Consider the following 14,237-nt stretch of genomic DNA (forward strand, 5'->3'; position numbering starts at 1 on the left):
CACAGGCGTAAGTTTCCCCGCTATTTAATTTGATGTATTAAAGTGTAGCTTATCATAATTTATGTGAAAGGGGTCACTAAGAGGCAATTTTGCATTAGTCTTAGCTTTGCTCCAATATACATATTACCTATGGTTTTGTCTTCAGTACATTAATATATTCACATTAATGTCCTCTCTAGACAAGAATGACCAGAAAGAATGATCGTTGAACTTTGTCCCTGATAGGCATTAGTTACAAAATAGTAACAAATGATGACATAAAAACAATATTTATATAACTGGGTATTTGTTCAGAGATAGTATTCACAGCCTAACACATTCACTCAATTCCTTACTGCTTCCTAATCTTCTCTCACCCTGCGCAGTATAACGCTGATCTCCACAGTCAGCAGCAGGCCGTAGATTAAAGCCAGCAAGCTTGTGATGCAGAAGCGCAGCTGCCCCAGGCCGATTCCGTGTTCATTGTACTTAGAGAACTTAATGGTTTTGGTGACAAAAGCCAAAATCCAGTAGATAAGCAAAGCTTGATGATATAAATGAAAATCACAAAGTGAGTGCATATTGTAGAAACTAATATAAAATATGTAGAAAATATGTATAAAAGCATTTTCTAAACAATCCACATAATGGGAAACAATTACAAATCAATTGAAATAACTATTACTCAGTATGAGAATTTGACAGAGGCCCACTTTCGCCCTGTGTTGAATAAAAAAGTGTTGGTTGACTTTAGGCTACTTCTAGTCCAAAATAATAACTTAGAATATGGAATCTATTACCCAACAATATGCATAAAAACTGTAAAGCAATACCATTATGTGTGTATCTATATGTGACCACTTAATGACCTTGATATTTGTAACTACATATGAGGGTGAGTCAAAAATTATCCACACTCTGGTTATATTAAAACTTCTGTTGGACACACTATCTTATCAGTGCTTCCCATTCAAGGCTACTGTGTATTGAAAAGCAAGGAAATTATGTCAAATTTGTTTTTTTTCCCCTAAATGTTAATTAAAACAAATTCTACAGCCAGATTGCGAATAATTTCTGATTTACCCTTGTAGATCTGTATTTACATTAATACAAAAACTCCTGGACTTGGCAAGGCCTAAAAAAGAAGCATTCTTTTCCATATGGATATGAATGCTGGCACTAACAATTCATCAATTCTCAGTTATAGCGACATGGATTAGCTATAACCTTAGAACCATTAACATTAGCTTGTGGTTTGCCCTTGGTTTGTTAATGTGTTAATGTTATGGCTGTTTTTTGTAACCTGCTATGACAGTTATATGTTTCTTCCAAGTGCTCTTCTCAGTCTCCCGCATACATGAGATTACAGACACAAGTGGCTAGTGTCGCTGTGATTTTTCAAAGATTGCAAAGAGAGACTATGTCATCCTTCTCAACCAGATAAATAACAATTTTGCTCTGTTGGCACAAGACCATGGATCCATGTAACTCACACTCACACTTTCCTGCTGTAACATTCATGAGACACTAGTCATCATGACCGGGGAGTTACTTAGGATGACTGAAGGAACACTTGAACAACAAAACAGTCGTATAATATATTTTAAAATCAATAACACATTTTTTTCTTTTACTTGTGAGTGAGAAGTTATTAAAACCAATGACATGCACATACTGTACCTAACAGCAATTTGGGAAAGTTAGACGTCTCTATGTTGTGATAGTAAACTATGGAGGTTATAGCTGCCAGGATTCCCAGTCCAGCAGGCATATAAAGATGGATGTGGTGAGACTGGTTAAATCTAGAGAAACATAATAGGTAATTTAGAAGTTAGATCATGTTTTAGTTACAAGTTGCAAAGCTTAAGCTTTTACAAATGATTTAATTATTAATTTTGTTATTCATTTTTAAAGTCATAATTTGTGATAGTAAATTCTGTAAAACTAATAATACTTTATGATAAAGTATTTAACGCTATGGATTACATAAGAAAACACTTACCCGTCTGAGACAATCCCCTCAGCAACCTCACACACCAGCACAAACAAGAGAGCGGTTGTGAGCAACCAGCGCAGGTTATGGCCAGGGAAGTGCAGCCATGTGCTATGATGGATATGAACCTTAGAGCTCTGGCTGCCCCAACCTACATTACAAACACTTTTAATCATCACATTCACCTAATGACAGAGTGAGAATTTATTGACGACATGCTTAAAAAACTCGTTGAAACTTCTAAACCCATAATTATCTAATTAACCCTTTAAAACCCCCCTTTAAGAGTTTCTGCATTAAATGGGAAAAGTAGGTGATATAAACTCAAAATAATCAACAACTATTTTGTTAAAATCTGAACTTAAAATTTAGCTGAAATGTAATGGTCCTTGGCACCAAAGGGGCTCTTTAAGGTCTTAATTAGTGAGAGACTTCAGATGTACAAACTATTCATTCATTCATTCATTCATTTTTTTTATTCATCTCTGAATGCTTTATTTTGGTTAGGATTGCAGTGGATCAGCTAGGAATACACACTGTATTCGTCACCCAGTTACACCTAGGAGCAATTTCCAATAACAAGTTCAGCTTCTGGTTTGTTACTGGGAGAATGGAGAAAACTAGTGAACCCAGAGCTGAGAATCAAGCTGTGAACCCAGTGAGGCAGCTACATTATCCTATTAAATTTTAAATTAGGTCAATATAAAATTATGTCATTATATCCAACAGCAGTGATCTGTCTGATTTCAAGATAATTCCACTAACCAATGAAGAGTATTGGGAAGGTGCTGAAGAGGAGAAAAACGTGTGGCACAAGCCCCAGGGCATCTAGGAAGCAGCCGTTATTCAGAAGCCCGTTATCCACCTTATAGGCAGACGAGTTATCAGTACCACAGAAAGACAGGGTGCTATTGGAGATTGGAGTCTAAGAGAGGAAAAGCAATGAAAAAAAGAAGAGGCAAGAATGACAAAATATATCACAATGGTAACAAGTATTATCATTACTTAAAAATAAATTGTCTTGCAGGCACTTAATGGAAACAAATTACACAATGAGACATGGCAGTAGAGAAAAAGAATCAATGATGGAGTAGTGTTATGTTACCGAGTTATTGTTATTACTTCGGAGTACATGGATTTCCTAGAACAGCATGTCAAAAATGTTTTAATATCCTTTGTGCCACCAACAACGTGCAAGTGATTACAATTATCTTTTTTTTATATATAAAAAACTGTAACAAATGACACATAACGCAATTAACCTAAGTGTAATGTTGAAGAGTGTCCACAAAACAAGTTTTTCCTGACCACTTTATTAGATTATAACAACTACTGTACAAACACCAGCATCTTTCTCTCAGAGACTACAGCAGCTTAATGTGTTAATAGGGTGTAAAGAAATCACAAAGCATTTCCTCTGTCCTGAAGATTAATGAAGAACTTAATGTCACTGTCAGAAATTTTTATTCTATAGATAGTTATCTAAAAATCTGTTTATTATAACCAAGAATAATGTACAGTAGAAGACCATATGTAAGTTAATATAGAAAAGATAACATATTTTACAAAAGAGTTTATAAACAGTGAAAAGTCAAGGCAAAGAATTAGATAGATATAGATAGATAGATAGATAGATAGATAGATAGATAGATAGATAGATAGATAGATAGATAGAAAACAAATTTATGAACATAAGATTTGTGCATCATTTAAATAATAATAGAAAAATATTCCCAATAATAATAAATATAATGGACCAGGAGTAGAGTTATAGCATTACAGTAAAGTTTGCAGAAGATATGCACAGTTCAGGATTTTTATTATTATTATTATTATTATTGTTGTTGTTGTTGTTTTTATCAGTATTAGGATCTGTGATCTGTGTTCCCTATTACAAATTTAATCAGTATTTAAATATTTAAGACAATGTAGCCCTGTATATAAATGACTGTGGACCCTTTTTTTAAAAATGGGTTAAAAGTTTGATTTCTTTGAAAAACAAAACAAAAAAAAAAAACAATTAACAGCATGCAAGGTAAACTCACAGCTCTGTATCCATGCATCTTGGTGGTGATCAGGCTCCTGGCTGTGCGCTTCCCAAACTCCACTATGTACTGAAATCCATCCGAACTCCTACAGCACCGCTGGAGCTCCTAATCCCTGCGGATTATTCAGCAGTTACTGTTATAACGTCTCAGATCACCTTCAACAGCTGTGTGCGCTCGTGCGTGCGCGCGCGCCTGTGCGCCTTTGCTCTAAATTAAAATACTATTACTACTACTACTGGTACGACTACTGAGATATTCCAACGTTACTGATGTGGCATTTTGACTCATATTTGTGAGGAAAAAACCCGCTTTACAGTGCATGGACAAGTTTAGTATCAGTGAATGAATTTGTATAGTATTTAATGTAATCCCTTTGGCTAAAACAAACAAATCCATAAAAAAATGCTATAAAATCATTTAGCCTGAAAATCTCAAGCACTTTATTAGCGTTATGGATGTGACTTTAGTGGACTAATCTTTGTGACAGAGCACACTGTGAATTTTAAAGAAAACTGCAGGAAGCATTTCACTTATACTGTGAATAAACCTTGAATAAACATTAAAACTGTAGATTTTAAAATGTTTCTCTTTTTTGGTTTAAAGTAGCAGCATCATTAAAGTAGCAGCATTTTCACGTCACGGATGTGACGTTTGTGAATCAGTCCATTACTAATTATATAAGTAACATGCTGGAATAATTCATTTCTATGAAGAAAATAGTGGTCAGTTATTAAGGAGGAAGCTTTTCATTTCTTTTCATTTGTGGTTTTCATATTTTTTGTGCCTTACTGTTTAATTTACAAGTAAATATTTAGTCAGTATAAGCAAATACAGAATTTCTTAGTGTATGAGTTAAGAACCGTATAAATTACGTATGCTTACTTTTCCCCCAGGAAAGGAACATATTTGCAAGGAATTTTCCTACTACCACTACTACTACACTAGTATAGTGATGATACTGTTGGTGGTGATGGTGTTACATTTACATTTACATTTAGGCATTTGGCAGACGCTCTTATCCAGAGCGACTTACAAAAAGTGCTTTAATGTTTATAACATTGGATACATACTTACACTGGGTTAACTAGGTTAATAACTATAAAGTGTTAGTGTTGGTGCTGTTGTTGTTTTATTTTTTTTGGACCTTGTGTATGTAGCATTTTGGTCAAACCCAAACTACAAACAATTTAAAGTCTTGGCCTAATTGCACTTTTGCAAGTGTTTATGCTATGAAAACAACTAGTTTTAATAATAAATGTCTGACATCTAGTTACACACGGTGTTAGGATACTAGCCTTTGACATGATAGATTTTTACACAGTTTACACCCCATTTTTATTAGGAACACTTGGATTAAAAAAAAGTGAATGAGTAATTAACTGTAATTATTTAGCTTCTTGCTGCAATAATAATAATAATAATAATAATAATAATAATAATTATTATTATTATTATTATTATTATAATTATTATTATTATTATTATTTATAGTAGTAGTAGTATTCCATGAATCCATGGTGCATGGTAAACCGTTTGTCATGAATCAAATGTAGGACAGACACTGCCCTCTTGCGGTCACATCATATATGTTGAGAGAAACACAGTATAACAAAATTTAGAAAGTATAAGGTTTATATGTATAAAATTTAAAAAGAAAGAAAGTAAGAGGTTTGAGGAACCCCTTAAATGTTTAATACCTTTAAATCTGTATCAGATTGGGTTTTAACACCTCAACAGAAAACCTTACAAATCCAAAGAGACCCCTTTCCCCAAAAGTATAGGCATCCAATGCTTTGTAATCTTATGAATTATTGCGAATGAATTTATATACTTCCGAATACATACATATACTCGTAATATATATCATGAACCAGATTCTCTATAGTTATGCCACAGAACAACAAGGTTCTCTGGAGAATTATTATCAGTGTGTAAAATTATAGGCGTGGTATAATCATGCTCTTATTTTCCTAGAATGGAATCCATACACATGTTAATAATAATGATACAATGCATTATTTATGCATCCACACCAACTGCAGTGTACTTTTTCGAAACCTCATCCTTACCGCTCTGTTGTGTTACACAATACAGTCGGATAGAATGACTCCTGACCAATCACGGCGCACAGGACTCAGCAGGGGGCGTGGCGAGTGCTCCAGAGCGTCATGCGGGAACGTGCGGAGGATTCAGCACCGCGGACAGCTATCGAGGTGCACACTCGTGATTTGCTCAGCGAGCGAAAAAGGGGCGGGGCGCTACAATCATGCACTTCAGCTATTGGATAATAAATGATGGTAGGCGGACACGACAGGTGTCACTCTGGATGTTAGATGAGATCAGTCGGAAAATATCCCAGGCCGGAAATAGAACTATTTTCCCCTCAGTAGTGCTTAATTAAAGTGGAACACAGTTTAATCAGAGGAATGAGCAGTATAAAGTGCACTTCAAGGGATTTAGGGTATTGAGCGTGCATGAAAAGGTAAGAGGATTATTGGATATCCGGTTAAAGTCTCTAAATACTCTCTTAGTTGGTATTTTTTTCTTATGAGGAACTATTCTTAATATATTTTTATTCATTTATGTTTCAATTAGCATTGGTTCAGTAGAATTTAGCAAAATGCATGAATGGTTATGTTTCTATATATGTTGAGGTTTTTGTGGCAAAGAATGTGTACTAACCTACATATATCTAATTACCTTGTAGATTATATTTAGACAGACAGAAGACATAGACATCAGCATATTTCCCAATGGCTGGTATTATTATTATTATTATTATTATTATTATTATTATTATTATTATTATTATTAGTAATAGTAGTAGTATTATGTTGTTGTTGTTGTTGTTGTTATGTTATGTTATGTTATGTTATGTTATGTTATGTTATGTTGTTATGTTATGTTATGTTATGTTATGTTATGTTATGTTATGTTATGTTATGTTATGTTATGTTATATTTGATTTAAATCTTCTTGTCCAATAGAGAATAATTTCCCTCCCCTGCCACCGTTTATCCCCCTGAAGCCATGTTTTTACCAGGACTTTGAGGAGATTCCAGAGCAGCACCGCAACATGTGCAAAAAACTTTACTATCTCTGGATATGTGGGTATTTGCTATAGGGTGTATCTGTCTCTTAAATAAATACTTAGTTTAGTAAAGGTCTCATAGAAATTGTCCTTTCAAATGCAGATCTAAAAATCTGCATGTGTTTTTGTTATATTGTTTAAATACTGCTGTGGGGTAATGAAAAGTTATTAGAACCATTATTGATTATACAATATCGATGTTTCTTTTTACCTTTCTTCCTTCTTTTTCCCTTTCCTCCCACTTTCCTTTCACATTTTATTCCTATGGTTTCATAAACTTTGACTCAACTGATATTTCAGAAACATAAGCAGAAAAAAATCCTTCCTTCCTTCCTTCTACTTGTAATCATTTCTTTGTATTTCTTTGACTTAGCTAATATAGAAAATAGAAATAGAATTTATTGAACAACACTCCAGTTTTGGTTTATTCCTTCCTTTCTTCTATAGACTCAATTAATATTTCAGGAGCATGACCTGAAATCAAACAGGTAACAAACAAACAACAACAGCAGCAACAACAACAACAACAACAACCCTCACATTTTCTTTCCTTCCTTCCTTCCTTTCTTCCTTTCTCCCTCCCTCCCTTTCTTTCTTTCTTCTTTCTTTTTTTCTACTTGCAGTTACAGTCAAAGGTTTGGGCACACCTATTTCATAGTTTGAAAACTATGAAGTAACACATTTGCAACTAGGTGAATAACAACAATAAAAGTAAAAGTAACAATAACAACAATTTGAGTCAATTATTATTTTAAGACACAGAGGTCAGCTGTTTTGAAACAATTCTTGCAAAAACAGTATTGTCAGGTGCATTTGTGAAACCCATCAAACACCATGATGAAACTGGCTCTCATAAAGATCATATCAGGATCTTGAAAATTGATTTTTTAGCATTGTTTTAAAATGTATAAAGAAATAAGGACCAGGGAAGCCCCGATCATGGAATTAGAAGGTCTGCCCAAACTGGTTTGACTGGTAGTATGTGCAGTATATACCATAAATAATTTCAAAGATATTGAATACATTACATTCCTTTCTCTCTCTCTCTCTCTCTCTCTCTCTCTCTCTCTCTCTCTCTCTCTCTCTCTTTCTCTCTCTCTCTCTCTCTCTCTCTCTCTCTCTCTCTCGTTACCCCTTCCATTCTCTCCTTTTCCTTTGTCTCCAACTCCTCTCCTGTATAAGGTCCAGGACATGGTGTTGTTTTTGCACTAACATGAATGTTGTTTCCTCAGTGTACAGTGCCACTCTGGTGGTGAATTTCATAGGCTGTATGGCTTGGATGTTTGCTGGAGGAGGAGTGACGAACTTTGGCATGTCCATCATGTGGCTGATCCTCTTCACTCCTTGTTCCTACGTGTGTTGGTTCAGACCAGTCTACAAGGCCTTCAAGTAAGTTTCATTAGTCCTACAATTGAACAGTTGTACGCTGTATGTCACATTTTTCCTGCACTTACGCTATTTTGTTAACTTAATGATGTGATTTAGAAAGATTGAGAGTAGAGAATATATTAAAAAGATCATTCTATGATAAATATTGAAAACCATTATGTGTTTGAATAACTTTGAATTTTTATAAATTCATTATTTGGTTAGGAAAACAGCTGGAATGTTTTAAAGACAGATTGGATAAGGTTAGCTTATTTTAATTTTTTTAAATATATATTTTATGGGATACAGGTCACTTTTACAAGAGATAGTGAGAAATGTCTAACAATGCACCCTCATTATGTAAGTAAGTTACAGAAGCAGGTAATAATATTTTGTTTGCAAATGAGTTGCATGCCATAATCATAAAATAACTGACTTTACACACAATTTGTTTATATTTAAAGTTTCATTTTATTTTAGTGCAGTGGATGAGCTAAACTTGGTGACAGTTGCTGTTATTGGACCTCATATGATGTCCACCTCCTGACAGTTTTGAACACAGTTATTTATAGGACAGCAAATACGGCCTGTGGGTTTGACAGTTTGAGATAGAATTCACTTTTCACTATCTGACTGCTGTCTTCTCCCACTGTCCATCTGTTACCTTTAGGACAGATAGCTCCTTCAACTTCATGGCTTTCTTCTTCATCTTCATGGCTCAGGTTGTTATCAGCACCTTCCAAGCCATTGGGATTCCAGGATGGGGGGTCTGGTAAGCGACTCTGGTTGTTTAGTGTCTTATACGCTCAGACCAGCATTTTACCTACTACCATGCTTTAAAAAATAGACCAGCATTTAAATGATAATCTGTAATAATGACTTTTATTTTAATAATTAATATTGACAAATTTTACAAAGCATTGCAAAATGCATCTATATGGTACCTGGTGAAATTCCCGGTAATTGTACAATATTATTACAATAAAAAATAAAAGTATAACAATTCTGTCTGTTCATGTTTATATTTAGGGCAGTGTCTGGTCAAAAGGTTAAGGTTCTAGGTTGCCCTTGTTGTGGTCTCAGGCTAGGCCCTTACTAAACGCCCATACAAATTACTCCGGTGTTGCTGGTCTTTTTGCATGGATGAACAGTGTTGGGCTAGCAACTCAGCCCCGTAAATACCTTCATTGCTACAAAAACTATGAGACCTGTTGCACAAAATGTTCAACAATGGACAATACTCTACATGGAATACGACTATTGCTGCCACAATCTATAATACCCAGCACCCACTTACATTCACACATCACAACTACACAAAATTTCCAAATCATCGTAATCACAACTACCCAGAAACAATTACAGTCTCAGCATTTAAGCATTTCCAAATAAAGCTTTTGCATACTTGCTCTTGCATGTTCTCGCCTCCTGAAATCAGTCAATACGACAAAACTACCAAAATGTCTAGAAATAGTTTAAATAATCATAAAGTTGTCTTTGCTATTCTAGTTTCATAAAAGGAAATACGAAATTAATTTGACCAGGTTGGATATGGATGCCTTTCTGATTTCTTTTGCAGTGTAGCCATGGAAAAAGTTTTTTTGTTGTTTATTAACCGTTCCCATATTTCCATTTAATATTGGCCTATTCCATATTTTTTTCACCAGATTTATAGACCTGAACATGCATGTCAGCACGAGATATTGAGGTTCCATCAAACTGTCAGACAATGGAGCTGGAATTAATACTGCTTCTCGCTTGAGTCGAGATTGTGCAAGAAAACTTGAGAGGACGTCCTTGGTCTAAATCAAGCGCAACTAAGACAGGCTACTGTTTTAGCCAAATATCATTCTGTGTTGTAACTGTCAAACTTTAAAAAAGTGCTTGGAATGTATTGTATTCACAGCCTGAATACAGATGTGTGCAATTTTAGTATTAAATCCTGACTATGCGTCATTACAATCTCTGAATGTAGGGCTACCTGTTCATATTCTGAAAACAGTATCAACATCTAAAAATACTGCTCTGCTCTGTGTTTTCTCAGTGGCTGGTTGGGCACTATTGTCTTCTTTGGCACTAACATCTTTGCCTCCATCATCATGCTGGTTCCGACCATCATGTTTACAGCTGTAGCGGTTTTGTCCTTCATTGCTCTCACTACGGTAACACAAATATTCTATCGATACACCTTAAGTTTTTTTTTCTCTTTTACTTTTGTAATTAATCAAATCTTCAAGAGTGCTGTTTTACTGAAAAATAAGCTACTCACATGGCACTGTAGCAACACCATGCATTTACAGTAGGGATGCACTGTAGACATGGTCAAGATAATCTGCTGAAGTTCGAACAAAGCATCAAAATTGGGATTAAAGGTAATTTAAGTGACTTTGAATGTCACATGGGTGTGCTGGTGACAGACAGGCTGGTCTGACAATTTCTGAAACTGCTGATCTACTAGGATTTTCCCACACAAGCATCTCTAGGGTTTACAAAGAACGTTATGAAAGAGAAAAAGTCCAGTGAGCAGCAGATCTCTGAGCAAAAATGTCTTGTGGTGCCAGAGTTCAGAGGATAATGGCCAGACTGCTTGAAGCGGATAGAAAGACTACAGTAACTCAAATAATATCTCATTACAACTGAGGTAGTGTATGCTGCAGAGCATCTCTGAACATGTCAAGCAGATGGGCTACAGCAGCAGAAGACCACACCACGTGCCACTCCTGTCATCTAAGAACAGGCAACTGAGGTTACAATTCACATGGGCTTACCAAAACTGGACAATACAAGATTGGAAAAATGTCACCTGGTCTCAAGTTCAGAATTGGATGTAAACAAAATGAAAGCATGGATTCATCCTGCCTTGTATCAACAGTTCAGGCTGCTACTGGTGCTGTGATTGTGTGGTGGATATAGTCTTGGCACACTTGGGGGCCCTTAGTACCAATTGTGCAACATTTATATAACACAGCCTGCCTAAGAATTATTGCTGAGCATGTCCATCCCTTTATGACCACAGGAAGCCACATCAAGTCACAAAGCTAAAATCATCCCAAACTGGTTTCTTGAACATGACAACACGAGTTCACTGGACTCACATGGCCTCTACAGTTAGCAGATCTCAAACCAAGAGAGCACTTTTGGGATGTTGTGGAATGGGAGATGTTGTATGCATGATAAGTGTATGTTTGTACATTATCAAGGGACCACCAGGAGGTTTTGGTAAGCAGAACGTAAAACTCAAGTTTGTTGATAAAAGCTCACTGTCTTACACAAGTAAGAAGGTGCCACACTTAACTGCACTAAAAACAAACATCAAAAGTTTAAACTAAATCCGGAACTGTACCGGAAGCCAGTGGAGGGAATAAAAGATTGGTGTGATGTGATCATATTTACAAGTATTAGTTAGCATGCAAGCCAAAGCATTTTGCACAAGTTGCTGGCGATGTAAACGAGCTTCAGTGACTTCAACATGAAAAGCATTGCAATAGTCTAGCCGCAAACTAATAAAAGCATGAATGGCTTTCTCCAGGTCACTCTGATTTAAAAACGGCTTGAACTTTGCGAGGAGGAGAAGATTGAAAAAGCCTGCCTTGGCAACAGAATCAATGTCTGTCTGATAGTTTAAACTGCTGTCTAAAGTCATTCCCAAATTTTTGGCTGCTTGGCTAAAATGAGGGATTGGGGAATCAAAACCAGCAGTAACAAAACCAGGAAAATCTGAGGTGCCAACATTCTGTTTTACTCTCATTCACACAGAGACAGTTCTGTGACAGCAAAAGTTTGATATCATGCAAACAACTATGGATTGATTTAAGTGTATCGGAGGAATTTGGCACAATTGGCAAATAGATTTGTAAATCATCTGCATACAGATAAAACGAAACATTGTGCTTTGAAATAATCAACCCTAATGGCAGCATGTACAAGGAAAATAGAACAGGACCCAAAATGGAACCCTGAGGAACCCCAGAGGTCAAAGGGACTGGGGAGGAAGGGAGATTACCAATCATGACAGAGAAAGTCCTATTTGTTAAAAGGTCCAGCATCACGAGCAGCACAGGTTTTTTGGAATCAAGGGACAGGAGAATATCATTTTGAACCTTCAGGAGAGTGCATTCCATGCTGTGACGTGTTTTAAAGCTGGATAGAAACTTCTCTAGAACATGATTTTTTAAAACAAAAAACTGCAGCTGGATAGAGACAATTTTTACCTAAAATCGTAGATAAAAAAGATAAATAAGACACTGGTCTAAAATTAGACAATACTGCAGGATCAAGATTGGATTTCTTGAGAAAAGGCCTGACCACAGCGTGTTTGAATCTATGGCATAAAAATCTATGCCATAAAGAAATCTATGAAATCCATGCCATAAAGAATTAATGCAGTGAAGGCAAGAAAAGTCCAAAACAGAACTAGCAAGCTGAACCTATGAACTGGGCAGTGAGAATAAATACTAAAATGTATTGATGTATGTAATGTAATGATACTAAAAAGTAATATGGAAAACGGAAAATATATGAGTTCTTTTCCGTTTTTGACTTGTTGTCTATTGTTTTTTTAACATAGCAAACCATGGCAGCTAGAAAATGTTAAATTTGATTGGATTTGATTGGACAGACAACGTTGATCAATTTCCTATAACAGCAACTCTAATCATAGTTGCATTTGCTAGACAAGTCATGTGTTATTGTTTATGTCGTAACAACTAATTCATGAGGGTTTTACATCTAAATGATCTGGTTAAACATAAAAAAAACATATTCTTTAAAAAAAAAAAGGATATCCTAAAGGTTAGTGTACTTTTTGTCAGTAATGCTTTAATGTTGATGTTTATCCGATACACCAGGTTCATAACATGTACCGGGGAAGTGGAGGCAGCATGAGTAAGGCTCAGGAGGAGTGGGCTACGGGTGCTTGGAAAAACCCACACGTTCAGCAGGCCGCCCAACAAGCTGCCCTCGGAGCCGTGCATGGAGCCACGCAAGCGCAGGATCCATCCAATACACCCAACTACAGCAATGAGACGTTAATACAGAATGAAATATAAGGCAAGCAACAGTACAGAGACTTGCCAGAAAGCAGGCCAGGAATGTTGGATCTTACTTCTTACAGATAGATCAAGAAAGCTTTGGGCACAGCTCTTCTGGAGTAAAATGTAGATTGGTGTGCTTATTTGAAAAAACTAGTCAGATTTCTGGTTTTCTTTTGTCTGATGGATTGTGATTGTGTCGTTCTTTAGCTCCTTTGTATTTGAAAGAAAAGCAGACAGATTTGTAATTGTCTTTTTCTTTGACTTCTTTGTATGTAGTAAGATGGGTTTTATTAACTTGTATGAATTTCCAAAAAAAAAAAAAAAAAACAGTAGAATTGTCTGTTGTGACAAAAATGTAACTTAATGATGTCAATATAAGCTTAACTTCAAATGATTACTAAATAACATGAACAAGTACTTATTGACCAATAAACAACTTTAACAAATAAATACATTGGACATAACTTGGCAACAGCAATGGAATTAGAATTTAGAGTTAACAATTTGTTTAATGTCCTTATGGTCCCTAATGTCTAGTGTATCTTTATTATATTTTCAGGTGCTATCTGCACATACCCCTATAATGGTTCTTATGTTTATCATTTAGTTGATCATCCTAAACACTTCACCCATTTCACCTCTCAATTTTATGCATTTAAAATTAGGTTTATTTTTTTTTTATGTTTAAATCCATTTAGTTACCATTTTGTTTGATGCATTTTGTT

At 35.5% G+C, this 14,237-nt stretch overlaps 2 protein-coding genes across 3 annotated transcripts in view; one reads left to right on the forward strand and one right to left on the reverse strand.

The window, feature by feature from the left end:
• Nucleotides 1–4,035, reverse strand: part of abcc8b (ATP-binding cassette, sub-family C (CFTR/MRP), member 8b) — a 33,980-nt gene extending 29,945 nt beyond the window's left edge. The window contains exons 1-5 of the mRNA XM_053500123.1: nucleotides 4,018–4,035; nucleotides 2,738–2,897; nucleotides 1,982–2,123; nucleotides 1,660–1,781; nucleotides 357–523 (exon numbers count right to left, since the gene is read on the reverse strand). Coding sequence (XP_053356098.1) covers nucleotides 357–523; nucleotides 1,660–1,781; nucleotides 1,982–2,123; nucleotides 2,738–2,897; nucleotides 4,018–4,035 — 609 coding nt within the window. The remainder of the gene's footprint in view (nucleotides 1–356; nucleotides 524–1,659; nucleotides 1,782–1,981; nucleotides 2,124–2,737; nucleotides 2,898–4,017) is intronic.
• Nucleotides 4,036–6,398: 2,363 nt separating this feature from the next.
• scamp5b (secretory carrier membrane protein 5b) lies at nucleotides 6,399–13,886 on the forward strand. 2 transcript variants are annotated; one of them, XM_053500783.1, is made up of 7 exons: nucleotides 6,399–6,502; nucleotides 6,728–6,780; nucleotides 7,008–7,127; nucleotides 8,344–8,500; nucleotides 9,150–9,251; nucleotides 10,524–10,641; nucleotides 13,327–13,886. In XM_053500783.1, exons 2-7 carry the CDS (start codon nucleotides 6,774–6,776, stop codon nucleotides 13,525–13,527), a joined length of 705 nt encoding a protein of 234 aa, XP_053356758.1. In that variant the 5' UTR covers nucleotides 6,399–6,502; nucleotides 6,728–6,773; the 3' UTR covers nucleotides 13,528–13,886. The 2 variants fall into 2 exon arrangements, with proteins under 2 accessions (XP_053356758.1, XP_053356759.1); XM_053500784.1 differs by lacking the exon at nucleotides 7,008–7,127.
• The last annotated feature ends 351 nt before the right edge of the window (nucleotides 13,887–14,237 follow it).

The sequence above is a fragment of the Clarias gariepinus genome, chromosome 7 (genome assembly GCF_024256425.1).
Source record: "Clarias gariepinus isolate MV-2021 ecotype Netherlands chromosome 7, CGAR_prim_01v2, whole genome shotgun sequence".
NCBI lineage: Eukaryota > Metazoa > Chordata > Actinopteri > Siluriformes > Clariidae > Clarias > Clarias gariepinus.